The following is a 25,645-nucleotide window of genomic DNA, read 5'->3' on the forward strand; positions in this document are numbered from 1 at the left end:
GTGGCGATAATGTTGCAGCTGTCCACTTGCAGGTGGTGCCTGTGTGATGTACAGAGCCATCCATAAACCAGGCCCACTTCCTCTGTCAGTAGGTCATACAGTATATCCTATGAAGCCATAGGCGCATACCAGGGGCAGAAGGAAATGCAGCAGGAGTAGGAGCCATGGGGAGCTAGGCGATTTCTTCATGTGACTTACTTATGCCCTCTGGACCTGCTCTGACTCGATCCCATATACAGCACTTTCGCTTAATGATGTTACTGTGCACATCCTGTTTCATGACTCAGGGGATCAGGTGACACCAGCTCACGACGGCAGCTCAGGTCACGTGGTAACCTGGTGTCCCATGATCAAATGTTCAGATTCCACTAAGGCCCAGAAGCAGGGGCTGCTTTTCAGAGGGAGACTATTTGTCTGCAGATGATGGCACAGCCGTGCTCCAAAATCCTAAAATCTTCCACTGTGATTCATCTATGGGTCCTGCCAGAAATAGCAAATAACATATCTACATGCCACTGACACCTCAAGTGCCACTGGATCTGCTGGATCACACGGCCACAGGTGACAGAGCAGCCTGCACAGCAGCCTGGACCTGTTGCACAGCCTTATTCAAAGTTAGCATCTTTTTGAGTCTTTCAGTGAATGGGCCAGAGTAACACAGTATTCTTCTCTGTTTCCCATTTCAAGGATTAATGCAGACAAGAATCTTCTTCAACCACTTCCTGGCACCCATGTCTGGTCAATTCTAGACAGGCAGATGTATATGTATTCACCATCCTTTTTTTTCTGGGTAGAGCAGTAGGACTTCAGGGATGACTCATGAGTCTCTAGTCTGGCAGGGAACCAGACCTAGACTCAGGTAAAGACCATACAATGTGCTTAGAACTATATCAGAAAAGTCAGCAGAGCCTTTGAGAAGAGGTGTTATACATTAGGTACCAAAGGCTGAGGAGGAGGTGACATTTTGGGAGACAACAAGGTGCTCTAAGCTGAGAGTACAACATATGCAAAGGTGGGAGGGTTTGAAAATTTCCAAATGTGAGAGGGAGGAGGGGAGAAAAGGAGGGAGGAGAGAGAGAACGGAGAGAGAATATGAATTTGAATCTGGGCTGGGTAGGGCAAAGTGGTAAGGGTGATGTGGTTTACTCTAGATTTGGGAGAGAGAAGCAGGTAGGGAGGGCAGCAGGCGTCAGGGCCTGACAGGCCTGGGGGTCAGGCTGGGGTGCTTGGAGGATTTCTAAGCAGGAGAGTGACACTGTTAGATTTGAGCTTGAAAATCACCTCTTTGGATTAACAGAATCTGGGAGTTGGCTCAGCCCAGCTCCCCCAGTCAAGGGTGAAGGAGTAGATTATTTTTATTTTGGCAATGTGCATCCTAATAAGTTTTTTTTTTTCTGTACTGGGGATTGAACTCACAACCTGGTGCTTGCCAGGCAGGTGCTTGTGCCACTGAGCTAAGCCCCCAGCCCCTATTTTAATGTGTATTAGTACATGTTTGCAGTACATAATAATTATACTGCGCAGAGTTGATACATGTATATAACACATTTTAATCCTTTTTTCATACTCTTCCCCCTCCTCTTAATCCCTCTTTCTTTCACCTATTGGTCTTCTTCCCTTTCATAAAAGATTAATGAAGGGGACAGATTTTTAGGGGATGGAAATGGTGATTCTGAGCCTGGACACTGGGGAGGAGGTGAAGGCCCTGGAAGAAGAAGTGGTTCTGAACTTGAAAGGGCGCAGCTTCCCAGGACCAGCCTTCGGCCTCGATATGATCTGATTCAGCTAAATAAAGCTGGGGAGGGGTGATGAGACCTGGGGGACTTGTCGGCTCACTGCCCCTGAGGTAACCATTAATCCAGCTCCTGGGGGAATCCGGGAACTGTTCCCTTGAGGGGCAGATGCTGGGCAGAATGAAGGAACACACGGAGGCAGGCTCTGAACCGGTGCTGGGGGACCAGAGAGTCCTAATCGACAATCCTGCTGACATCTTGGTCATCGCTGCTTATTTCCTGCTGGTCATTGGTGTTGGCTTATGGGTGAGAAGTTGCAGGGTTGTTGTTGGAGAATGGGCTTCGGAGGCCAGGGGAAATCTTTTAGGGAGACCCCAGACATGGGTGGGGGAAGGATGCCTAGATATGAGAGGGGAAATCTCATGGCCTGGAAGTAAGCACATTTTTTGAAGGACCCAGAGAAGCCCAGTCAGCATGAATTTCTTGTTTTCCCATCTTCGGATTGTGCTAACTGAGGAGGTCATTGGGTTTTAACCAAGCTCAGCACTGCTGAGGTCTCTGTTACCCTGGCCATGTGGCTGGCCCGAAGTCCATGCCCAAGGCCTGCTGGAAAGTCAGGCCGAATTAGCTACAATTAGGCTTGAGTAGCTGGGCACTAGGATTGGGGTCTGGATGGCTCTGGATGTCTGGGTGGAGGCTGGGGGTGGGAGTATGAACAATCAGGGGAGTCAAACGTTGGTTAATCTTCAGCTGGCAAGAAGGCTGAGGAATGTGTCGAGGAGGCTAGTGAAGTCCAAAGATGTGGCCCTAAACCCAAGTCTCCCCCCACTTCTGTTCCCTAGTCTATGTGTAGAACCAACAGAGGCACCGTTGGTGGCTACTTCCTGGCAGGACGAAGCATGATCTGGTGGCCGGTGAGCGTGACTGGGCTGATTGAGTAGCAAGAGGGGATCTAGAGAGACAGCCTGGCTCACCCCCGCCTTTGGCCACCCAGGTTGGAGCCTCCCTCTTTGCCAGCAACATCGGCAGCGGCCACTTTGTCGGCCTCGCAGGGACTGGTGCTGCAAGCGGCCTGGCTGTGGCTGGGTTTGAGTGGAATGTAAGGGCTCTTTCCCCACCATAAACCTGCGCCTAAGGGGACCTCTGAAAGAATCCTGCACTGGGGAGGCTCCTGGTGGAGTGGGTGATATACCAGGCTGGAGACGGGATGTCCTAGTTGTGGAGTGAGGTCAGGCCGGGGATGAGGGGCACGGGCACAGCAGGGGGCAGCAGGATGCAGAAGACGGCCACGTTCAGGGTAGGGGCAGGTCCTGTTCTGGGCTTGTTGTGTGAGCCAGCCGGTACCAGACACTCCGTTGAGCATTAGTGTATGCCTTCCTGAAGTGGGCCAGTTCAAAGATGGAGAAGCTCTCTGGAGTTGCAGTCTGTGAAGATCTCTAGGCCAATTTAAAGCGCTCTGCAGAAGCTGAAGAGGAGACAGTGGTCTGGGATTGAGGAGCATCTTGGTGGGTTGCAGTCACAGGGCTTTGAGCTCAGGGCTTCCTGGAGGAGGAAGTCTCTGAGCAGAGCCTTGAAGAGCAAAAGGTTTGGGTGAGTGGAGAACAGTGAAGTGGAGGCAGGCCTGTTTGGCAGATGCCGGAGTCAGTGTGAAGGGTCTGTGCTTGGGTTCATAGTCTAGGAAAGGCAAGGGGGTGGAGGTTAGAGGGACTGACTAGGAGTGAGGGCCAAACGGTTTTAGCTAAGGGCTCAAAAAGGTGGCAAGATTCTCCTCCTCTTCCTCTCCTCCTCCTCCTCCTCCTCCTTCTTCCTTCATCTTCATCTTCTTTTTTTGAGACAGGGTCTCACTATGCAGTTCAGGCTGGCCTTGAGCTCACTTTGTAGCTCAGGCTGGTCTTGAACTCGAATTCTCCTGCCTCAGCCTTCTGAGTGTTGGGACAGGCGTGTGCCAACACACCCGGCAAGATTCTGCTACTTACTGGCCACGGCTTAGGTCTGAGACCCCAGGACCGCCTGCCGTATGGTGTCACGTTCAGGAAAACGACTCTTAGCTCCTCCAGCGCGGAGGACAGGATGAGGAGCCCGGAGTCGCGGGTTCCGCTGTCATGCTGTGCCCACAGGCGCTGTTCGTGGTGCTGCTACTCGGCTGGCTCTTCGCCCCGGTGTACCTGACCGCCGGTGTCATCACCATGCCACAGTACCTGCGCAAACGCTTTGGCGGTCGTCGCATCCGCCTCTACCTGTCTGTGCTCTCGCTTTTCCTGTACATCTTCACCAAGATCTCGGTGCGCATGCGCGGCCGCTGGGTCGGGGGCGGGGTGGGGGTTCCTAGAAGGGGCAGGGCTGCCTAGCAAAGCCAGGGAGTCTGCAGGGCGAGGCGGAGGGAAACACCGGTGTAAACCTTGGCGGAGGCAGAGCCTGGAGGGAATAGGGGCCAGGGGCCACGGCTACTGTCATGGGACCAAGCTGTTAAAAATGAGGGACCCTTTGAGGTGTAGCCACCTAGGATCGTAGATTGAACAGAGGTGAACCTGGTCGCTGACCTGTGTGCTTGCTCTTTTTCCAAGGTGGACATGTTCTCCGGGGCCGTATTCATTCAGCAGGCTCTGGGCTGGAACATCTATGCCTCTGTTATTGCGCTCCTGATCATCACCATGATTTACACAGTAACAGGTGACTTCACAGAAGCGGCGGGGGGGGGGGGGGGCTTGCCAGGAATGTGTTGGAAGCTGTGATCAGAGTTTATGGGAGCAACTAGGGCAAAAGGGGATGGAGACACCTGGAAATGTGATATGGTCCAGGGGGGAGAAAGAATGGCAGAATCACTGGGGAACGAACTCCCTTTCTTTTCCCACTGATCCTTGGATTTGACTGGAAGGTCCAGTGCCACGCTGGTTTTGGGCTTGAATAGGGACTGGGGAAAAGTGAAGATTTTGCACCCTACCTACTCCCCACCTTTTGAGACAGGGTCTCACTACACAGCCCAGTCTGGCCTCGAACTCACAGTGATCCTTCTGCCTCAGCCTTTCAGGTGCTGGGATTATAGGCATGCACCACCATGCCTGGCTGATTTTACCCTTCTTAAATGCCTGGGATTTGGTCAGTCTTCAGGATCTCTGTCCAAATCCAGTGAAGTTCTGAGGATTCTAGGGTGGGGCTTGAGGTCAGCTGCAGAGCAGAGCAGAGTGGGGTCTGGTGTCTCTTGAAGGGCCGCTACTGGGATAGGGTGGAATAAATGGGCCTTAGAGAATCACCCTTCCTACAATTTAGATGAGAAAAATGGGGTCTAGAGGGAGTCTACAGAGGGGATCCTCATGTGGATGCCTAACCAAGGAGGCTTCAGTGGAACCTAAAACTCTGCTCAGGCCCTACTTCCTGGTGATGCAGTGCAGAAGTTGGGAGGTTGGCTGCGATTTTCAAATTTGTTCTCTAGAAAGGGCTACTTTCTTAGAAAGGCTCCTCTGTGCTAGAGTTCAGGGACTGGGCTGTCCCCACTGACTCAGGGCTCTTGCAGGAGGACTGGCAGCATTGATGTACACGGATACCGTGCAGACCTTCGTCATTCTCGGGGGTGCCCTCATCCTCATGGGTTACGGTATGGGGTGCAGCCAGTGGGGGAGGGACACAAAGAGGGGGAAGCACAGGCATTAACGGCTCTGGAACATGGACCCGAAGGGCCTTAGCACTGGTGGCTTCTCCAAACAGCTTTCCACGAGGTGGGCGGGTATTCGGGTCTCTTTGACAAGTACCTGGGAGCAATGACTTCACTGACGGTGTCAGAGGATCCAGCTGTGGGCAACATCTCCAGCTCCTGCTATCGACCTCGGCCTGACTCCTATCACCTGCTCCGGGACCCTGTGACAGGGGACCTGCCATGGCCTGCACTGCTTGTGGGGCTCACCATTGTCTCTGGCTGGTACTGGTGCAGTGACCAGGTGAGGGGTCAGGGCTACAGAGTAGGGAAACTGCTGAGCCAGAGGCTGTGCAGGAATTAGAGCAGGGGTGTAGGGAGAGACAGCAGTTTGAGGCAGGCGTGAGGGGCTGGAGTCCAGGGGCCACGCCCAGGCTGTCGATCACCCCTTGTCACAGGTCATAGTGCAGCGCTGCCTGGCTGGAAAGAACCTGACCCACATCAAGGCGGGCTGCATCTTGTGCGGTTACCTGAAGCTGATGCCCATGTTCCTCATGGTCATGCCAGGCATGATCAGCCGAATCCTCTATCCGGGTAATGTCTGCATTCCTGACCCGCCTGAGGCCCGGGCTGCATTCAGCCCCTTTCTACCGTAAGGATTCCAGTGCCTATCTCCTTCTTGTACCTTCCTAAGACTAGAGAATCTGATATCCAAGTCCTGCCTCCTACTAGAGGTACCATCTTTCCCCTGCTAGGATTCCCAGTCTTCACTAGGATTCAGTCTCAGGTCAGGTTCCAGCCTACCCACTCTCTTGCAGATGAAGTGGCCTGCGTGGTGCCCGAGGTGTGCAAGCGGGTATGTGGCACAGAGGTGGGCTGCTCCAACATCGCCTACCCGCGCCTTGTGGTGAAACTAATGCCCAATGGTAAAAGCAGGCCCACGGGTTGTCTCTTGCCCAATGAGCAGGGACACCGGGACACTACCATTGCAGAGGTATCTGCCTTCATGGCTCCTGTTTGGCCTACAGGTCTGCGTGGACTCATGCTAGCGGTTATGCTGGCCGCACTCATGTCCTCGCTAGCCTCCATCTTTAATAGCAGCAGCACGCTTTTCACCATGGACATCTACACCCGTCTGCGGCCTCGTGCAGGTGATGGGGAGCTGCTACTAGTTGGACGGTAGGCCTAGGCTTCCCTACTCCTCCCCGCCTCGTCTCACAGCTTAGCCATGGAGGATTATAGGGAAGGATGGTCCTGGGTAAAATCCCTCCATGGCCTCCCAACTGCAGGCTGTGGGTGGTATTCATCGTGGCAGTATCGGTGGCCTGGCTGCCCATAGTGCAGGCTGCACAGGGCGGGCAGCTTTTCGACTACATCCAGTCGGTCTCCAGCTACCTGGCACCCCCCGTGTCTGCCGTCTTCGTGCTTGCACTTTTTGTGCCTCGAGTTAACGAGAAGGTGAGCAGCGTGCGTACTGATGAGCTGGGGCAGTGCTTGACACCCAGAGCAGACTGACGCTCTCTCCCCTGCAGGGTGCTTTCTGGGGACTGATCGGGGGCCTGCTGATGGGACTGGCACGCCTCATTCCCGAGTTCTCCATCGGCACAGGCAGCTGCGTGCGGCCCTCGGCGTGTCCAGCGCTCCTCTGTAGAGTGCACTATCTCTACTTCGCCATTGTGCTCTTCGTCTGCTCCGGCCTCCTCACCCTGGCGGTTTCCCTGTGCACTGCACCCATCCCACGCAAGCATGTGAGTGCCAGCCTCTGTGACAGGACAGGCGCTGCACAGACCCATTTCCATGCAGAGGGGATGATCTGAATTGCTACAGTGGGGTTGAGGGACAAGTGGTGAGTCCAGTTTTAAGCTGCAGTTATAGAGCAAGCACAACCTTTTCACCTAGATGGTATTTATTTGAAGTAGTTGGGGTGGGGGTGAACCAAACACTTTGGCAGGTTGGCGATTAAAGCTCCCCAAAGCCAATCTTTGGCGTGGCTTTTAGGATACAAAACATGTGACAGGCTGAGAGGAACACTGAATCACCTTGAAAACACATGAAAGGGTTTCTGCCTTGTGCTCCGGGGCACGGTGGACGGCAGGGACAACATAAAAGAGCTGGACTGGGAGAGAGGACACGGTTCAACGGCAGCAACTGAGCAGATTTCACAGGCACGAACACAGTGAGCAGAACTGGGAGGCAACAGCTCTGTGTGTAGACAGGTCACTTGGGGTGATGAGGCTCAGGTGAGCAGGGCCAATAGCTTTTAACCCAGCAGAGGAACTTGGGGGTTAGCCTGAAGGCAGAGAAGCAGGCATGGAAGGCAGAGTTTTGGGCTGAGCCTGGGCTAGCTTTGTGGATTGGCCAGCAGGAGGTTAGCGAGGGCAGTGACAGAGCTATTGTGCTGAGTATGCTCGAAACATCTTCATTTCGGGCCTAGGGTGAGAACACAACTCCTACTTGCTTCCTGCTTCTACCCCTCCCCAGCTCCACCGCCTGGTTTTCAGTCTCCGGCATAGCAAGGAGGAACGGGAGGACCTGGACGCTGATGACCTGGAAGCTCCAACCTCTCCCCCTGTGCAGAACGGGCAGCCAGAGCACGCAGTGCAGATGGAGGGTAAGAACTGCCGGGGAGGTGGGCCCAGGAAGCCACCTTCCTTCCAACTAACTGACCATGGCCTCAATTTCTCCCAGAGCCTCGGTCCCCAGCCCCAGGCCCGTTCCGCCGGTGCCTGCTGTGGTTCTGTGGCATGGGCAGGGGACAGGCAGGCAGCCTTCCACCCTCGACTGAGGAAATGGTGACTGCAACAGCCAGGCAGCTGGACGACATCAGCGAGGACCCACGCTGGGCTCGCGTGGTCAACCTCAATGCCCTGCTCATGATGGCAGTGGCCATGTTCCTCTGGGGCTTTTATGCATGAAGTCAAATGTGTTGGATGCCACAAGCCACAATGGAGCAGGGTTCAGCCTCACAGTCAGTAGGGGTGGGGAGCCTGCAGTGGTCCCCAGGAAAGGAGAATGGGCCAGCGGGGGAAGGCCCTGGTTTTCCTTCTCTCTGCTTCATCTCTGCCGGGGGCCCAGTGCACCTGACTGACAGTCATTTCCTAGAAGGCCTTGGCCAACCTGAATTTGTCTGCGGCCATTCTCCTAAGCAAAAATAAAGTTGCTCTTCCTGTGTCCTTCTGTGGCCTACGTTCTGGGCTCCTGTCCTGGGCCCCCACCTGAGCTGTTCACAAGTCCTTCTTTTCTGGAGATAGGGGCCAGGTAGCTCTCCACTCATCCACCTCGAGCTGGTGCTTTTCTGTCTTCCAGCCAGTAGCCTGCAGTCCTGGGGAGAAGACATGGGGTGATGCTGGGGAGGAGGCCGGGCTGACCATGGAGGGAGTTAAGGAGGGCATGGGCACTGCCTGGACTCTCCAGTTTCTGGGTGATGTCTGGGATAACATCAGACTCAAATCTCATTTGATTGCAGCTAAAATTCATAGATAATGCATAGAAAAGGTGCAAAATGGAGTAAGTTCTAAATAAAAGGTCATTATTAGTAAATGAGCCCTACCTCCCCTCTATTTCTTCAATGCCAACTGGGACTACACAGACTGTCAACCCCAACACAGCCTCAGATCCCATCCTCACTTCCTCTTCCCACACACAGGGAAACCGAGTCCTAAACTTAAGATCACTGAGAAAAGCCAAGTCTTTTATCTCCCAGGTGAAAGCGTGGGGTGGGTATATGAAGGCCCAGGGGATGAGACACAGGACCTATATTACCTTCCAAAAACCTCGGGAACAGCTTGTCCAGCACTCGGTATGTCTCCCTGACGATGGCCTGGCTGTCCTTCTCACGACCTGAGGCGGGTGCAGAACCAGAAGCTCGCATGTCCTCTGCAGGACACACAGTCCATTTCCTCCTCACCCCTGCTCCACAGTGTCGATAATTCAGCTCTTACCTGCCCGCACCCGGTTCCTTAGTTCCTCCAGCTCTCGTGGAAGGGGCCCATCTTCCTTCAGGGCTCCAAGCAGCAGGCCATGGGTGGCAGCCCTAAGGACAGCCTCAGGGCCTGCCACATGGCTCAAAACTACCTGCACCTTGTCTGCAGAGACCCGGAGGAAGGCAAGGTATCAGGGAAGGGCCACCTCCCCAAACACCCTCAACCTTGTCACCCTGCTTCAACTGTCCTCCCCCAGAGGCCTTCACCAGGCATTGCAGGCTCTTTCCCCAACATTTCCCGTGCAACCTCATTTCTTGTTGCTTCCCAAGGCTCTGGCCAAACTGAAACACCCAGTGTTCAAATACAGCCTCACAGCGCCTCACTGAGGCCACTAGTGAGAATTAATACCATTGGCCGACCACCTATCTCAAGGACTGGATTTAGCGGGAGGAGAGTCAGGGAGAATGCTCCCAGGGGATGGACAAGGGGCATCACCCCATTTGGATGTGTGTAATATGCAAAGTGCTTTCACATAACCACCTTATATGATCCCCAGAAAACCAGTACAGGTAATACAGGTAATAAGGCAGCTACTGCAGCTCCATTCCACAGAGGGGTAAAATGAATTTCAATGAAGCACACACCTATCATATGAATGCACATTTTAGACTACCGCGCCCACCACTGAGCACTAGACTGAGGCCAGGGGTGAGCTGATCCCCAGAGAGTGAGTCCAAGGCTGGGAAAATGTGGCATACTCACTTCGTGACTGATTCCAGGACAGGAGATAGGGCTCTTGGTGCCCCTCAACCAGCTGCTGCAACTCAGAGACACTGGTGGAGAGCAGACGGGATGGGAGGAGGGAGAGAGCAAAGGCAGGAGGATCTGCCTGGTCAGGCTGCGAGCTGCAGCTGTCTATCTTGGCCCCCCTTCACTTGCTTCCCATCTATTCCTTAGTTACCCCGGCACAGTCCACAACCAGCCTTCCTTGCTCATGTATCCAGTCACCCACTCTCACATCTACCACCCTTGTCAACAATTATATACACATATACACACACAGTTTTTTTAAAGACAAGGTCACACTCTGTAGCCCAGGCTGGCCTTGAACTCAGTGACCCGCCTGCCCCAGCCTCTCTAGTGCTGAGATTACAGGTGTGCATCACCACACTGGGCAAATATTTCCTCCACATACTCTGTTACACACACTGCTGCCCTCAAACTCTCATGCTGGCCTCAAGTCTGTTTAGTGGCAATGAAAAACCTAGAACAGGGAGGTTGGCCCTGGTCAGAGGCCAGTGTGTACCAGAACAAGGAGCACGTGCAGCAAGTCGGGGAGGCAGAAATGAAGATTGGGAGACACCAGGCTACTCACCTGGAGATCAGGTCGTGTAAAGGAACCCCTAGTGACAGAGACAGAGACGGCCAAAACCCTGTGGGAATTGGGAGTCAGATGCACAGGCATGGGGAGAGGCTGGGAGACACAGGACTTGAGACAGAGCGGTTGGGGTCACCTGTCCAGAGCGGCTCCATCTGATTGGCTGAAGTGGTGTCCAGTATCTCTCCCCTTTGCAGAAAGTGCTTTAAGACCAACTGGAGCCGGCTCTCGTTCAGGGTCTCCATGACGAGGGCACGCACTGCACGGTAGTTGGCATAGATGTGGAGGCCAGTGAGGAGGAAGAAACATCCAAGGCTGAAGCTGCCCAAGACAGTGAGATGGCCAGTAGGGAAGGGGCCCAGCTGGGCACCACCCCCCAGCTCTGTTCTTGGCTTACCTGGGGCAACCAGACACCAGAGGAAGCATCACGAGGCTGAACAAGAGCCCTGCAAGGTTCACCAGTGTCTCCTGAGAAGTGGCAGAGGGGTCAGGAGTTGGAGAGTTAACTCCGGCCCACACTTCATATCCCTGAGTGTTTCTACCACACTCCTCCCTGCTCCGGAACCTCCTAGGGCTCTGACGGGGGGCGGGGGCACCAAGGAAAATTTAACATGTTTGGTGAGTGTGCTTCCATTTGTAAAAGCCAGCTGGTCTGCTGCCCGTGTGGATTACAGTGCCCTCAGCATAGTCTGGAACATGTCTTCTGTTTTGCAAGAGTCAGCCTCATACTCAAACATTCCTTACTGTTTTGGGGCCATTTTTATACCATAGTAAAAGGTAGATTTCTCTCAAATCCCTTGGCATTCAATATCTGGCAACCAAATTTGCAAAGGGGTCAAAAACTACTCAGGAAGCAAAGGACAGGACCCAAACTCTTCTCCTGTGAATTGATGTTATCAGAACCCTCTGGCGGCCAGACTAAAGTCCTCCTAGGGGAAAGTCATCAGGCTGCCAGCCCCCAACTCATCATGAGGGAGGAAAGACTCTCTACTGTGCCCCTGACTACTAAAGTTCCTGGGAGAGCTGGTCCTGGCACAGAAGGGGCCTGATGCTAGAGAGCTCTTTTTACTCAGTCCTGCTGACAAGGTTAGGATTGGGCTGTGATTGAGTCAGCAAACTGGAAACCAGGAACAGAGCGACCTTCTGAGAAAACAGCCATTCTAGCAGCCACACAGAATGGTAAGAGAGCAAAATCAGCCGAGGGCAGGGCCTGCTGCAGAACCGATGGGCAGGCTGTCCTGTGATGTGTCACTGCCTCGCCAAGGAAGCCCTGGAGCCCTTGAACAAACAGTAGCTGGGATGGGGGTACAGGGCTGAGGTCATGGAAATAGCAGGTGGAGGGGCTGGGGATTTAGCTCAGCAGCATAAGCGCCTGCCTTGCAAGCAGGCAGTCGTGAGTTCGATCCCTGGTACCGATAAAAACGAAAAAGACAAAAAAAAGAAAAAAGAAAAGAAATAGCAGGTGCAAGAGAACAGGCGCAAAACTGAAGGTTTAAAGAGAGAGGTATGATTGTTCTTATTTCTCTCATGCCCCTCACCGCCAAAGTACTGGGGACTAAACCCAGGGCCTCCACAGTAAGCCATCTCTAGCCCTTATTTTTAGACAGGGTCCTGCTAAATTATTAAGTCTGCCCAGGCTGAGCTCAAACTTGTCATCCTCTGGCCTCAGCCTCCCAGTGCTGGGATCACAAGTGTGCCACTACCTTGCCTGGCTTATTTCTCCTATTTTTAACAACCTACGTAATTAGAACTGGAAGAGATCGTGAGGAAGAACTAATGCAACCCCCTCCTGACGGAAGGGACCTGGTGGAGGGCACAAGGCAGACTAGACAGTTCTGTATTTTATTTCCTCATGTGTAAAATAGCCACAATGAATACTTACTGCACAGTCACACTCAAAGGACTGAAGAAGTTCACAGAAAGGGAACCGTCGGCACACAGGCAAAGTTTTAAAAATACTAGCTTGTGTTGTATTGAGCAAAATAAAGTAAAAGGTTGGAAAGTAGGATTGGACAGCACAGAGGTTTCTATATCACTTCAGTATCAAAAACCACCACTCCCATTTCTGGGACCCAGCAGGGCGCCACTTCTCCCATCTATAAAACAGGGACAACACAGGACCAGTATCCACCTTACAGGGCTGGGGTAAGAGTTAAACGGTGCAGTGTGCAGAAGCACCCAGCTCAAGGATTTGGGAGAATCTAACAACCACAGAGCTCATTCTCCAGACGCGCCTGGTCAGGTACAGGCTGTGCTAGAAGGGCCTCGAAACACCGTGGTCAGTGCCCCTCGCAGCTCCATACACTGCATACTTTTTGACTTACCAGGTGCCATTTTGACCTGGCATGATCAGAAAACCAGGCTCTGAGCGCGGAGCTGCGCCTACAGAGGGCAGGGGGTAGATCACTCTAGCAGCAGGTCGGGGTGAGGAGTGGATGTGGATGCACTGCCCTCGGAGCTGTACCTTACACCTGACTGCGTATCTTGAGAATCATAGCAAAAGTACTTGTGTTTCTTTGCCTGCATTCTTACCATATTCTTAAACCGTGGCCTGGCCAGGCCCCTGCTCCCCAGAGCTGCTCACCTGGCTGCCATCTTTGGCCGACACATCAGCCATGTTGTTTCTCCGGGCCTGGTGCACTGTCAACGCAGCCCGAGTCGCCCCACCAGCCACACTCACGATGCACTGGCAGGGAAAGGGAGGAGTGAGGTCAGAGCGGTCCTGTGAGGCTAAATCTCTGGCCCATACCGGGTCTCAGGTGACCCCACAGTGCAACCCTGAATGCTGTCCTTGGTGTCCAGTTCTTGCCCTGTGCCTCTCTAGGTACACTTCCCTGTCTTCTTCTGGGGAAAACTACTTCCCTGTGGACCTGGCACCAAGGGAACTCAGTCTCCTTCCCCATGGTGGAAGCCCAAAGATCATTTTTTAAAATTCATTTAATTAATTAATTAATTTAGAGACAAGGTCTCACTATGTATTCTAGTCTGGCCTTGAACAAACTGTAGCCCAGGCTGGCCTTGAACTCCCAGTCAACCTCCTGCCTCAGCCTCCCAAGTGCTGGGATTTCAGGGGTGTGCCACCACATCCAGTCCGAAGATCTTTTTCTAACCCAGAACTTTTCCACCCTCCAACTCTTCCTTTAGCATCATCCTCTCCCTTGCTAAGCAGCCAGGTCGTCTGGCTTCTAAATACATTCTGTCTGTTTGTAATTTCGCTACTCTTTCTGTCCCAATGAAGCCCTATTCAGCCTAATTCCAAACCTACACCAGTGGCACCTGGTGTGACCTCCTGTGGCACCTGGATTTCTTATTCTGAAATCTCAGGAGGGCAAAGCTCCCTGGAGGGTTGGGGTATGACTGATTATCCTCTTTCATGCCACACTTCTCAAGCCTCTTGTCAGTGTGAGACATAGATCAAGATATACAAGTCAGACACAAGACCTACCCTCGTGAAGATTGCGGACTAACAGCTGTTCTATGTGGGAGGAAACAGTCTGCTAAGTTCAGAGACAAGTGGTGCAGAAGGAGGCTGCAGACTGGCCCAGACCTGACTGTAAGAAGTGGTGTGAGTCTTGTTAGGGTCCGGCTGGGGTAGAAGGGACCTAATTTGATTTTCATTGTTAAAAGGATTATTGGACTGCTCACAGGAGGACTGAGGACTGGAGTGCAGAGAATCCAAGGAACCAACTGTTCTTCTTCAGCAGTGGTGGTAATGGGGAGATGAACGTTACGGAGGAGAAACAGCAGAATGGAGTGAAGGGTCTGGCTCAACACGAAGGTGATGGGGAGGAGATGCGGGTGACAGCCAGACTTCCGGCTGGTGTAGCTGGGGAAGGAGTGCTGGCACTGAGCCTGGAACCCTAGAGAGGGGCTATAGGAGGAAATTCATGGCCCTGTTTTACCCCTTCACTTGACAGAAGAGACTGAAGGCCCAAAGGCAAAGTTTAGGGCAGAATCTGAACACACGCCAGAAATCACAATCTTTGGTCCACAGCTAGAGTGGTGGTCTTCTCCAGGGTTTCCTGCCCTGAAGACAAGGCTGGGACTTGAGGAAGAGGTGCTCCCCATATTTAGTCCCTCACCACAGGGAACAGTGGCACCCAGACACCCACAGAGCTCACAGAGAAATGCTGCTCTCCAGCGGTTTTAAAGAACGGGCCTTTGAGATGGGTCTGGTATAAACGCCTGCAGCTTCACTCTGTGCCAGGTACCTGACACTATGGTGAGGATGGCTAGGCTACGGCTAGCCACATGGCTAGGTTTTTCCTTGAACCTTCTCAGGCCTCCATGTGATGAAGGTACCTGAAGGAACTGTCAGACGGCACCTGGCACAGAAGAGCTTGCCTTCATCTGGCTGCCCCTTCTCACCGCACTGACAGTTTTCTCATCTACGGGCATTGATCTTCATTGTTTCTTCCTCCCAGAACACCCACCCGGCGCCTGAACTCGTCCTTCAGGACCCAGCCTCAGGGGGGCCTTCCTGCATGCCCTGGCCATTTTTCATCTGGAGTACTTATGGCTACCATTCCATCGATATTTGTATAATCATGCAGGGTTTCCTTTCAAAGATGGAAGGACCTGTGTTATGTGCCAAATGTGCAGTAGGCACTCAATACGGTGGTTCCTAAACCTGCTTTGGACCAGCTGCCTGAGGCACCAAGGATCATCTGGCTAGAAGATCAGAAAACCTGGTTGGGTCTCAGTAGAATCATCTGAAGATTCGAATTTTTTTAGAGGTGCCATGGATAGTACAGGGCCCAGCGGGGCTCACACACAGCATCACTGAGGCAGGTATTTGGGTGTGGAAGTGCCCCAGAGGCAGGTACCTTGGCCAAGTTGCTAGTGCTGACAGTCACAGTGAAACAGAACGGGAGTGTGGGAGCCGCAATCTCGAGGAACATGGCTGCATCATTGAGGATATCCGCAAAAAGTCTGGGAAAGAACCAGAGGTCAAAGATCATCAATAAATCATGTTCAAAATACAGGGCTCTTCCCTCATCTCTAACCCAGGCCCTCCTTACCGCCACTGCTTCACATTACAGTCCAGTTTGCTCCTGTTGGAGACAAAAGGGTGTTGTCATGTGGGTGAAGGAAAAAACACATGCTGCAGGCAGGGTGGGCAGTCCCAGCCTTGGTAAGGTCTGAAAGGCTCAGGGAGATACACTTCCAGGCAGACCTCTGTCCTCATGTTCTTCTTGCTTTACTGAGGGCACCCAGCAAAAAGTTCATATGCAGTAAAGTGTTCTGGTCTGGTAAATCCTAAATTTATCGCAATGCTGCATGTTACAGGTAACTGGCCCCGATTCCTTTGGATCACATGGAGAGGAGAGGGAGAGGAAAGGCCAACACAAAGGGCTGGGCCCTGACACTCAGGCCTAGGCTACGTCTGTAAAGTAACGCTGCGGACATCGACCTCTTTACCATCTCTGTGTCAGGCAGTGTCTCCCTGGCTCGTGCACTTACACTTGGAGACCATTTCTTTCACTCCACTGTCAGGGGATGCTGTAGCTCCCAGCCCAGCTCAACATTAGCAGCACCAGCTGAGCCTTAATGTGAAATCTCCTGGAGGGAAAGGTAGCGTCCCTGGGTGGCACACACAGGTGAGCTCCTGAACAATGGGCTTGGTCTAGGATTCTACCCAAAAAACCAGCCTGACACAGAGTACAGGCTTTAGGGTCAAATTCCATCTTGCTAATTACAGGCTGTTTGGCCTAGGAAGTAAGTTAACCTCTTCTAGATGTGTTTGGCATCATTAAAATTTGCACATTCAGTCACAATTCACAAATATGTTGTAGAGACAACCCAGCACAGTGTGCTGGTGGGGCGCAGCTGGGGCTAGTTTAATGAGCACCTCTCATGTGCTATGTGATAGGTACTGTGCAGTCTATCTCACTGACCTTCAGAGTCACAGTTAAAGGCTGACACAGTCACTACACTACCCCCACACTGGGGATGACTGCCAGAAGTCCTCTGACTGGGAAAAGAAACTCACCCTTTCCACCAGGCAAAGACGATGCGGCCCAGCATGCCAGTTGAATCTGGGGGAGAAGAAGGTACTGATAAAGAACAAGGAAGACTCAGGAGCTGAGCAGCCTCGTGTACTCCGGTACTAAGAGGTCACTGTGGCTTTGGCAGCTGTCCGGTATGCTAAGTTCTGGATAGACATGCAGTTCCTCTCTGTGTACTCAAAGAGAACAATGTAGCCACAGGTCTCCTATCTGGTCCTGAAGTCACATCTACTGATGTGATGCTCCTCCTCCTTTCTCTCACCTTAACTTCCTCCCTTCAAGTATATGATGTTCTAAATAAAATGTTCACCCTTCCAGTTAAGACTCTTATACTGAATTGATGTAGTGACTCTGAACATGGCAAGATTATTTTTACTGCTTGACAGAAGGCCTACTGGATCAGACTCTATTTATTCCTCTTTGACTGCACACTCATATCCCATCAAGTAGGTATCTTCCCTGGACCCTTGACAAAATGAAGCTCTATTCTACCTTTCTGTGGGTCACTAGCAGCAGTATGCAGGGATCCTGCACAAACCTGGAGGTCGGCAGTATGATGCTCTCCCTACTACCTGAAAGACAATACTGTCCCCTAAAATACTAAACTTATCTTTTTATCTGTTCTTTTTTGGCTCAAAATTGGTAGAGCTGTAAGATATACTAGGTAATGAGCTGTTTACAATTTGTAATTGGCTTCACTCTAAAACCTTAATTGGTAAAAAAGTGGACACAGAGTAAGTTGGCTTGGATCTAAGTTCTGGATGTTTAAGTGCCCTTAGCCAAGTGACTCAGCCTATCTATGCCTTAGTTTTTTCATCTACTAAATGAGCTGGCTGCTGCAGAGATTAAGATACAGAGGCTGTTAAGATAAGTACTGCTGTATTGTTAGTTACGACAATAGACATAATTTCATTAGAGGTCTATAACTGAAAATGATAACATCATAAAATTCCAAGGGAGTTTCTCCGATGAAGGTCTGCATATAAATTCCCCACATTTGATAGAATCAAGCTTATAAAATTCTTTCCAATGAACAAAGTGGGTATTTTTCCATATCTTAAAATGGCCTTATTTTCTTTCTTAATAACATATCTAAGCAAAGAGCATGCTCAGGATGAAGATTGGGTACTAAAAATGACACAAAAACATCAACTTACTGACCCACCTGCATTCCAAAAAAGGCCATCAGGACAGCAATAGAAAATACCTAAGTTCAGCACATTGTACATGGAAATAGACTGTGGTGATAAATCAAATGGGCTCAAATCCAGGCCCTGCCATTTAATGCATGTATAACCTTGGGAAAATTACTATTGCCTTAGTTTCCTTTTATAAAATGGGATATGGCAAGAACTATCTTCAGCTGCCACAAAGATCAAATCTGTTCGCAGAAAGACTGACAATAATAAGCATTGTCAGCCTGAATGATTATAGTTACTATTATTAGACAAACGGGGCTGGGGATTTTGCTCAGCGGCGTAAGCGCCTGCCTTGCAAAGTTTTGAGTTCGATCCCTGGTACCGGGGGGGAAAAAAAAAGACAATCAGGACAAGCCACAGATCACCACTGCTTCTCCACTAATATGCACTGTCAGAGAAAGTCTTTTCAAACATGTGACTCATATCTGGACAGCTTGCTCAGTCTGTGAGAGCAAAGGCAGAAGCCTCCTGGTTTTCAAAAGATTCAGGGAGCCTCACAGAGATATGGACAGGAAGATACATGGGAATTAGCTTCCCCTTCCATCTGATTTAAATACCCATGGGAATTAGGAGTGAAAAGGACAGTGGAACACGCTGGAACCTGGTTCTCGTTTTTTTCTTCCACTTCACTCATTAGGTGGCATGTTACCAAATTTTATTTTTTTCCCCTTACTTTCCAAAAGCCACCGGTCTCCTATCTGGTCCTGAAGTCATTCAGCAACAGACGATCAGTATAATTATTACTTACAGCACATCTAATATCCCAGAGGATTCAAAATACCTTTCATTCTTTCCAATGCCTTCTCTCGTCTATTTAGAACCAATTCCCTTTTGGAAGTAACCAATTTCCATCATTCTGCGCAGCTGGCAGTTTTATTAAATAAATTGTGTTTTTAATAGAGATAAAGGGGAAAGGCCCCTTAATTTATGGATTTGGGATCCAAATTATTTATTTTTGAGACAGCATCTTTCTATGTAGTTCAGGATGGCGTTGAACTCACAGCAATCCTCCTGCCTGAGCTTCGGAGTGTTGAAATTACAGGCATGTGCCACCTCGACTGGCCATGGGATCCACATGATGTATAAGGGCAACAAGTCAGCTGCTGAGCTGGTGCAAGGGATGACGATATTCCAGCTGTGGGTAATAAGACAGCACACAAAAACCTGCGCACTAAGGAGACCTGGCTCCTGCATGTTACCTAATCACGCAGGGGTCCACAAATATGCACATATCATGGCGAGAAACACTGGCTGTGGGGTGGGATGAGACGCTGGGCTTTTGCATGGTCGGAGGACGGAGAGATCAGGGAGAGGGCAGGACTGAACACAACAGGTGGCACGCCAAGGGTCCAGCTCACCTCTCACAAGCCAGGTGGTAGTGGCCGCTGCAAGGGAGGCTTCTGCGTTCCCCACCCCCAAGCCCAGCATGACTGCGTGGGTGGCCAGGGCGCTGGAGAGGCTGGAAGCAAAGGCCTGGAGGAAAAAAAAAAAAAAAAAAAAAAAGGAGGGGGTGGGGTGTGTGTCGAGGAGCTTCGAGGTCTAAATTCTACTACCGGCTATCCCTAGTGTGTGACTTGGACAAGCCATGAATCGCTCTGGGCCTCAGTCTCCCGGCCCATAGCGCAGAGGGAAAAGTGGTTTGCAACGTCCCCTGAATCCGAACAATACCCGCCCCCGCCTCCTCCCCCGCCCCCGCCTGCCAGGCTAACCTGCACAGAATCCCACAGCTGGTAAGGCAGATAGTCCGGGCTAACGCTATCAGGAAAGCCTTGAGGCAGTAATACGGCCTTGAGGCCTGAGACAGGCGGCGACGCAGCCATGGGAGACCCCTCTCTGCGCCCCTCTTGCCCCTCAGGTTTCGGAGTGAAAGCCTGGAAGATCCTCCACCACGGCCAATCCCCGCCCTCCCACTGCAGGCTTCCGTCAGCTGCGGCACAGCAGCTTCGTGCTGTTCCGGAGCCGAACCGCTCGGAGCACAGAGTGGTCTCTCCACTTGCCGCGTCAGCCATCCTAGATCTGTTTGCTCCAGTATTGCTAAAAAAGAAACGCAACAAGTTACACTTCCGGCTTGGCTATGGCGGCTGCGGAGGGGCAATCTTCCTTTGAATAGCTGGCAAACCAGACTGCCCTTTGACCTCCCGGCTCTGCCTCAAACACAGCTGGAATGGTCCAGCATTTTTTTCTTTGCAGCTAGGCTGCAGAAACAATGAGGGCCCTTTGAATTAACAAGACCAAGACTGAAATCCTTGTGTTTTACAACTTTGAGTAACGGGAGAAGGAAAAAAGGCACCTTTGGGGAAATAGTTATATTGAACATCCCCTTTAACGCCTCAATTTTTGACTTTGAACAAGCCTGTGGCCTTTTATGGGCCTCAAATGCCTTCTTTTCTGGGAGGCCAGGGACAATATTGTTACTCTTTATTTTTCCTTTAGTAGTATTTAACTTATAGCAGATGCTCTAACATATTTATGAATGAATGCTTGACTGTTCACAGAGTTTTAAGTTGAAAGTTAAAAGCCCAGCCTTGGGGGTCCCAACAGACCAGGTTAGCCACTGGCTTCCAAACAACAATCTCAGTGAAGGTCATGAAAAAGGGCTTGCATGGCCATGCAGAGAGCAGATAGAGGTGCAAGACCTGACTTTCAGGGTCTGACAAAAACTTTTTTGAAGTGTCATAGAAAAGGGGAACAAGGGCAAGGGTCGGGAGGTTGCATAGCTGTGGGGGTGATGGAGTGGTGGGGTGGAGGTGGGAGCGGGAGTTGAGGGTTGCAGAAATGGCAGGATAGGTAGTCCTGGTGATATAGAGGAATGAAATTCGTGACCTATGTATGTCTGGTTATGAGTTCCTGTTCTCTGAAATCGAAGAATGAATTTTAGGGGTAATGGAGGTTAAGAGCACAATATATTTATTGAGAGAAAGAAAGCTTCTGTCTAAGAGACAGAAGGGGTCCTATGTGGGTTGCCAAAGACTCTGTCTTTTTAAGGGAATTTCATATAGTAAAATCATGAGGTGAGATGGGTTGAAGGTAGGGAAAAATGGGAATTTGCAAGGTGAGCATAAGGCGGGATACAACTGTGGTCAAACAATAAGATTAATTGCTCCGGTAAATGGGGGAGTGAGTCACTTAGTAAGCGGGCATGCTTAACAGCAGTGACTCTTCCTGCTGGAGACTGAGATGGTAACTCTTGACTTCCTCAGGGTCATAGCAAACTATGTGGATCCTTAGGATGTGGTTGTATTTGCTTTGCCTTTTGTGTTGAGATCTGGCCCACCGCAAGAAGTGATTGTCTCTTCCAAGGCTGCAAGGTATCTGAACTTCTCTGATTCCTTTGAGGGCCCAGTCCTGTCTGAGTGCCCATAATATTTCTAACTAACTCAACTGCCTGTAACACTGGTCCAGCCTCTGCTGTAGTTGATTATTTAGGGCTGGTTCTGTGAGATGGTGTCAGAGAAGTTGTTAATGCTTGAGGGTGTTAGACAAATAGACATTAGCAGGCCTGGGGGACAAAGGGGAGTGAAAGGAGCTTTGCCAATTATAGTAAGACAAAAAGACTTCTGTGTAATAATACATTTATAATCATCCACTAATTCTCAGACTAAAAATGTCCCTACACATCATAATGAAATCTTAGGGTCAGACAGTGTGCGCAGCTGGACTGCATAGTCAGCCAAAACTTCAGGGTCATTTATTCTTAAACCAGTTAACCAGTCTTTCAGCACTCCAGGTTGCCATGGCCAACAGCCCATCAATAACAAAAATGAGAACGAAAGTAACATTTTAAGACCCTTGGTTCAATCCCCAGTATTAGAGTAAGATAGAAAAAAATAAAATAGTGATGGAGATACAGCTTAGTGCCAAGGACCTGAGTGCAAATTTCCAGTATGGAGATGGAAAGAGTGAGACAGAGAGAAAGGATAAGAAGGAGGACAAGGAGGAATAGGAGAAAGGAGGAAGAGAGGGAGAAAGTTTCTTGTGTTTATTTGGGGAGAGAGTCCATGGAATTGGGGGGAGGATCTTAAGACAGTATTTCTCTCCCTCACAACCTAGCTCCTCTTCTCACCTACTCCCTCTATCTAGTGCAGTGTGATGAAACCAAAGCAGAAATTTGTGAAAAACATCCTTTCTCTTTCCTTTCCCATAATAAAACTATCATGGTTACTGCCCCATACCCTCCACTTCATTTGACCCTAGCTTATGACTTGCTACTTGGAACTTTTGTTTCTCCCAAACCATTACTTTCCTCTGTACTTCAGCCTGGAACGCCCTTCTACCCCACCTCACCTTATCTGACACCCCCAAAGAGTCTCCCAGAGACTGTGATAAACCTGAATATATGTTTAAAAAAATTGTAAGTGTCCTGGTAGATCAAAACATCGAAGGGTTACAAACATTGTTCTGCAACTTTAACGTGAGCTTCTGTGAATGTGCTGAGGTCTGAGGCCAACCTTTGCAAGTGAATTCCCCGGGAAGACCTTCCTTTGATTGTAGGTTCTGTCCTTGGCCATACCTGTGAGACACCTTGAGCAAGTATGCACAGAGTCAGTGCTGGTTATATTTAATCCTGGGGCAAAAAGGATTCAAATTTGTTGAAAACAGACATTAAGAAAACTATTTAAAAAGAAGAAAAAGTATCTCTGCTTTCTTGATTACTTGGTGATGTGGTGAATGATGTATCTCCTTTCTTGTGGATCGCATGCTGGCGGTGTCCACTCCCTACATTTTAAAGATGGTTCATCAGTATAATATATCTAAGTATTTTAAAAATATGCAATGATGAATGCATGCTTGAAACATGAAATGCATGCTGGGCACGAAGGATTAGATGCAATGGAAGCTGCTATTACTGTACTATCTTCAGATCAGGATGGTAATTCCCCTCCCATTGTGGCAAGGATGCTAACATGCCTGCCACATGTGTTTGTATCAGCTCAGCCTTAGTTTCCTTAGCCTTTGGAACTGGGCCATTGGGGTGTAGGACAGAAGGCGAGCATATGTTTTGGGTTTGGTTCTTACATTCTCTGGACCTCTTTACTTATCTGTCTTTCTTAGCCTCCTTATCTTATTCCTAGGGAGCCTCACCCTGTTACCCACCCAAACTGACCTATCATCCTCCCTCAGGACCTAGTTAGCTGTAGGGCGTTTTCTTCGCAAACTGACATTTGAGTCCTTGCCTGTACCCAGTTTAACACAAAGTAGCGACATACCCTGAAGTGTGTGGGTGAGACAAACTGCGCTGTTGGATCTCCAGGTGAGACCTGCTTGGAAGTAATGTGAGCTCAGAGTGGAGCAGGGTTTGAAGAGTTTTGGAGAAGAGGTGACTCTGTAGGGGGTGAGGGGTCTTCAGGGGGAGTGCAAGGATTGCAGGAAACACCCAGCAGTGAGGGAAAAGGCTGCTTAAATTCTATCTTTTTTCCGGTAGGCAGATGGCGCTTCTTCAGGCCAATAAGGATCTCATTTCTGTGGGGATGAAGGAATTCAATATTCTACTGAATCAGCAGGTAAGAGCTACATGCTGGATTTCGAGGGACAGACCTGGAGAGCGTGTGTTGAGGTGAGGACAGAGAAGGGAGAATAATTGGAAGTTGTGAGGGAAATGATGGAGTGGACAGAAACAACCAAGCACAGGGAATACAAGTTAGAAAAAAGAAGTTGTGAGAGTTGCGAGACTATTGTGATAGTTTTGAAGCTCATTCTATCTCCCTTGTCTCCCAGGTCTTTGACCATCCTCTTATTGCAGAAGAAGACTTGGTGGTTATCGTGAATGACTGGGTGAACATGTACATCAACTATTACAGGCAGCGCGTGACAGGGGAGAAGCAAGAGCAAGACCGAGCTCTGCAAGAACTTCAGCAAGAGCTGAGGACTTTGGCCAACCCTTTCCTGGCCAGATACAGAGCCTTCCTGAAGTCCCTGGAGGAGTCAAATCGTGCAGTGCCTTCCAGCTAACCCAGTGACCTGGGCTTTCCTGTGTAAAAGCCCTTCGGTCCTGCTCTGTGCTCTCCTTGTCCTTGGGAGATGGTCCTTCACGCTATTACTATACCTTGATATCCCAATAAATGCTGGTTTGACTGAACTTTCTGCTTCTTTATTGTTTCTTCCTGGCTTAAGAAGGCAGCTTTCCCTGTTTGTTCAACTCTGCTTCTTAGATATGATCTTGGGACTTCAACAACAGAGGTGAGCAATTTTAGTACGTCCTGGGTCTGCTAACATAATCTGAAGGATGGGCCAGGCAAGCAGAGCCTGAAGAGAAAGTTCTGGGTCAAGGAGGGTGATACAAAAAGGAGACAGAAGCCCTCCAGACACTCTCTGTCATGTATTTGCCTAGCAGAAACTTGCTGCCTATCTCTTTGTTCATTCTGCACCAGATCCACTGTCTTGATAGTCCCTCAGCTTTGGTTGAACAATGCTCCAGGATCTTCTGACTCTAACATCCAGAGTAGCACAGTAATTCTGACTCGTAGTAGATCTTGGGAGCCTGTCAGCGTGTCCCTTATACTTCAGACCTGAGGCTTCTTATCTTTGGCTTCTCCATCCTCAGCCCCAGATCCCTCACCAGACTTCCCAGCTGCCCCAACCTTTCTCTCAGGTTTACTTCAGGGCTTGCTTTAGGGCTATGGGGCAGAACCAGGGCTGAGCCAGGCTCATAAACTCTGAAAAAAATAAAATGAATCCCTTCCCCTCCTATCACTGGGAATGGAGCCAGGACAGCTCCACACTGAACAACATACCCAGCCTTTTTCATTTTTAAAACTTGTCTGCAGGACTATGTGTCTGAGAGGCTGCAGCCCACACAAGGAGAGTTCACAGGAAGCAGGGATAGATGAGGAGGCTAAGTCAGGCAGATGTGGTGCAAGGTGCGTGCCAGGACCTGCCACCTGCAGTGGCTTTCTGTGTCCCTTGTTCTGTGGGAAAACTGGGTCTGGAAGGGATTGTTCCTTACTTCCTGTCATCAGCAGGCTTTCTCTTCCCATCTGAACCCTATCCCTTTTTGTTTTGCATTCTTGTTTAGGGTAAAGAGGGAACCAGCTCAGTGTCTCCAGCCGTGCTTCCAACCTTGGAGGTCTGAAGAGGCCTCCGACTCACCAAAGAGTAGTGGCTTCCCACAGAACTGGCTGTGAGCTCATCACAGATGTTGCTGAGGCTTTCCTGTCATTCTTTCCAGGAAATCTTTGTCAGTGGGGACTACAATCCCATCTCCGCAAAAAGACCTGGATTAGCATACATGGGTGGAAGAGAATGATGGAGGAACAATATAAAAAAGTTACATTTACATTGTTGCCGTGAGCAGCATGGCTGAAAAATGAAGTCACTTTAAACTTACTCACAAAGGCAATCCTTGCATAAATTTATGACTATTCAACCTTGGGAACTATTTAATCATTTCTTGTGTGTTCAAAGGAAATGGCCAATCAGGATGTGGTAGAAAGCATTCTTATAGTGGGGTAGGAAATTCAACATGTGGTTTTGAAATTGAGACAATGCAAAAAAAATTTTTTTAGAACCGGAAAACTATTTAATGGTACTGCATGTTCTTACATTCCAATCACCTATGTGTCCAGTCATAAGTCTACCTAGTAGAAGTAACATTGGGAATATTTTTATTTTTCAGAGAAGACACGAACCATTAAGACCTGGTGGTCCATAATAAAAGTACCAAAGCAGTAAAGACCCCAAATCCACTACTACTCCTGAAGAAAACTTAACCAGAATTAGCAAAAAGAATAATGTTTCTTTTGTTGTCACAGTAGTGCCCAAGTAAATATTAGAAATGCG

The 25,645-nt window shown here is 50.0% G+C and overlaps 3 protein-coding genes across 4 annotated transcripts; 2 read left to right on the forward strand and 1 right to left on the reverse strand.

Moving 5' to 3' along the window:
- Positions 1 to 1,878: 1,878 nt before the first annotated feature.
- Positions 1,879 to 8,534, forward strand: Slc5a2 (solute carrier family 5 member 2). The gene is made up of 14 exons (XM_063226886.1): positions 1,879 to 2,039; positions 2,576 to 2,647; positions 2,728 to 2,832; positions 3,851 to 4,015; positions 4,298 to 4,403; positions 5,245 to 5,325; positions 5,436 to 5,665; positions 5,820 to 5,955; positions 6,180 to 6,287; positions 6,390 to 6,540; positions 6,651 to 6,819; positions 6,894 to 7,109; positions 7,843 to 7,972; positions 8,050 to 8,534. The coding sequence occupies exons 1-14, from the start codon at positions 1,902 to 1,904 to the stop codon at positions 8,274 to 8,276; spliced, it is 2,034 nt and encodes a 677-aa protein (XP_063082956.1). The 5' UTR covers positions 1,879 to 1,901; the 3' UTR covers positions 8,277 to 8,534.
- Rusf1 (RUS family member 1) lies at positions 7,250 to 19,919 on the reverse strand. Its single transcript, XM_003478258.5, has 13 exons — positions 19,579 to 19,919; positions 19,228 to 19,342; positions 16,655 to 16,700; positions 15,684 to 15,716; positions 15,489 to 15,594; positions 13,247 to 13,348; positions 11,060 to 11,130; positions 10,799 to 10,983; positions 10,660 to 10,717; positions 10,047 to 10,117; positions 9,303 to 9,446; positions 9,124 to 9,201; positions 7,250 to 8,683 (listed from the first exon to the last, which is right to left on the reverse strand). Exons 1-13 carry the CDS (start codon positions 19,876 to 19,878, stop codon positions 8,586 to 8,588), a joined length of 1,407 nt encoding a protein of 468 aa, XP_003478306.1. The 5' UTR covers positions 19,879 to 19,919; the 3' UTR covers positions 7,250 to 8,585.
- A 3,044-nt stretch (positions 19,920 to 22,963) lies between these two features.
- On the forward strand, positions 22,964 to 23,945 carry Ahsp (alpha hemoglobin stabilizing protein). 2 transcript variants are annotated; one of them, XM_003478259.3, is made up of 3 exons: positions 22,964 to 23,120; positions 23,292 to 23,370; positions 23,585 to 23,945. In XM_003478259.3, exons 2-3 carry the CDS (start codon positions 23,296 to 23,298, stop codon positions 23,816 to 23,818), a joined length of 309 nt encoding a protein of 102 aa, XP_003478307.1. In that variant the 5' UTR covers positions 22,964 to 23,120; positions 23,292 to 23,295; the 3' UTR covers positions 23,819 to 23,945. The 2 variants fall into 2 exon arrangements, with proteins under 2 accessions (XP_003478307.1, XP_063083142.1); XM_063227072.1 differs by having other exon boundaries at positions 22,990 to 23,120; positions 23,296 to 23,370.
- The last annotated feature ends 1,700 nt before the right edge of the window (positions 23,946 to 25,645 follow it).

Source organism: Cavia porcellus, unplaced genomic scaffold (genome assembly GCF_034190915.1).
Source record: "Cavia porcellus strain 051 isolate PalLab524CR breed Dunkin Hartley unplaced genomic scaffold, mCavPor4.1 scaffold_16, whole genome shotgun sequence".
NCBI classification, from domain to species: Eukaryota; Metazoa; Chordata; class Mammalia; order Rodentia; family Caviidae; genus Cavia; species Cavia porcellus.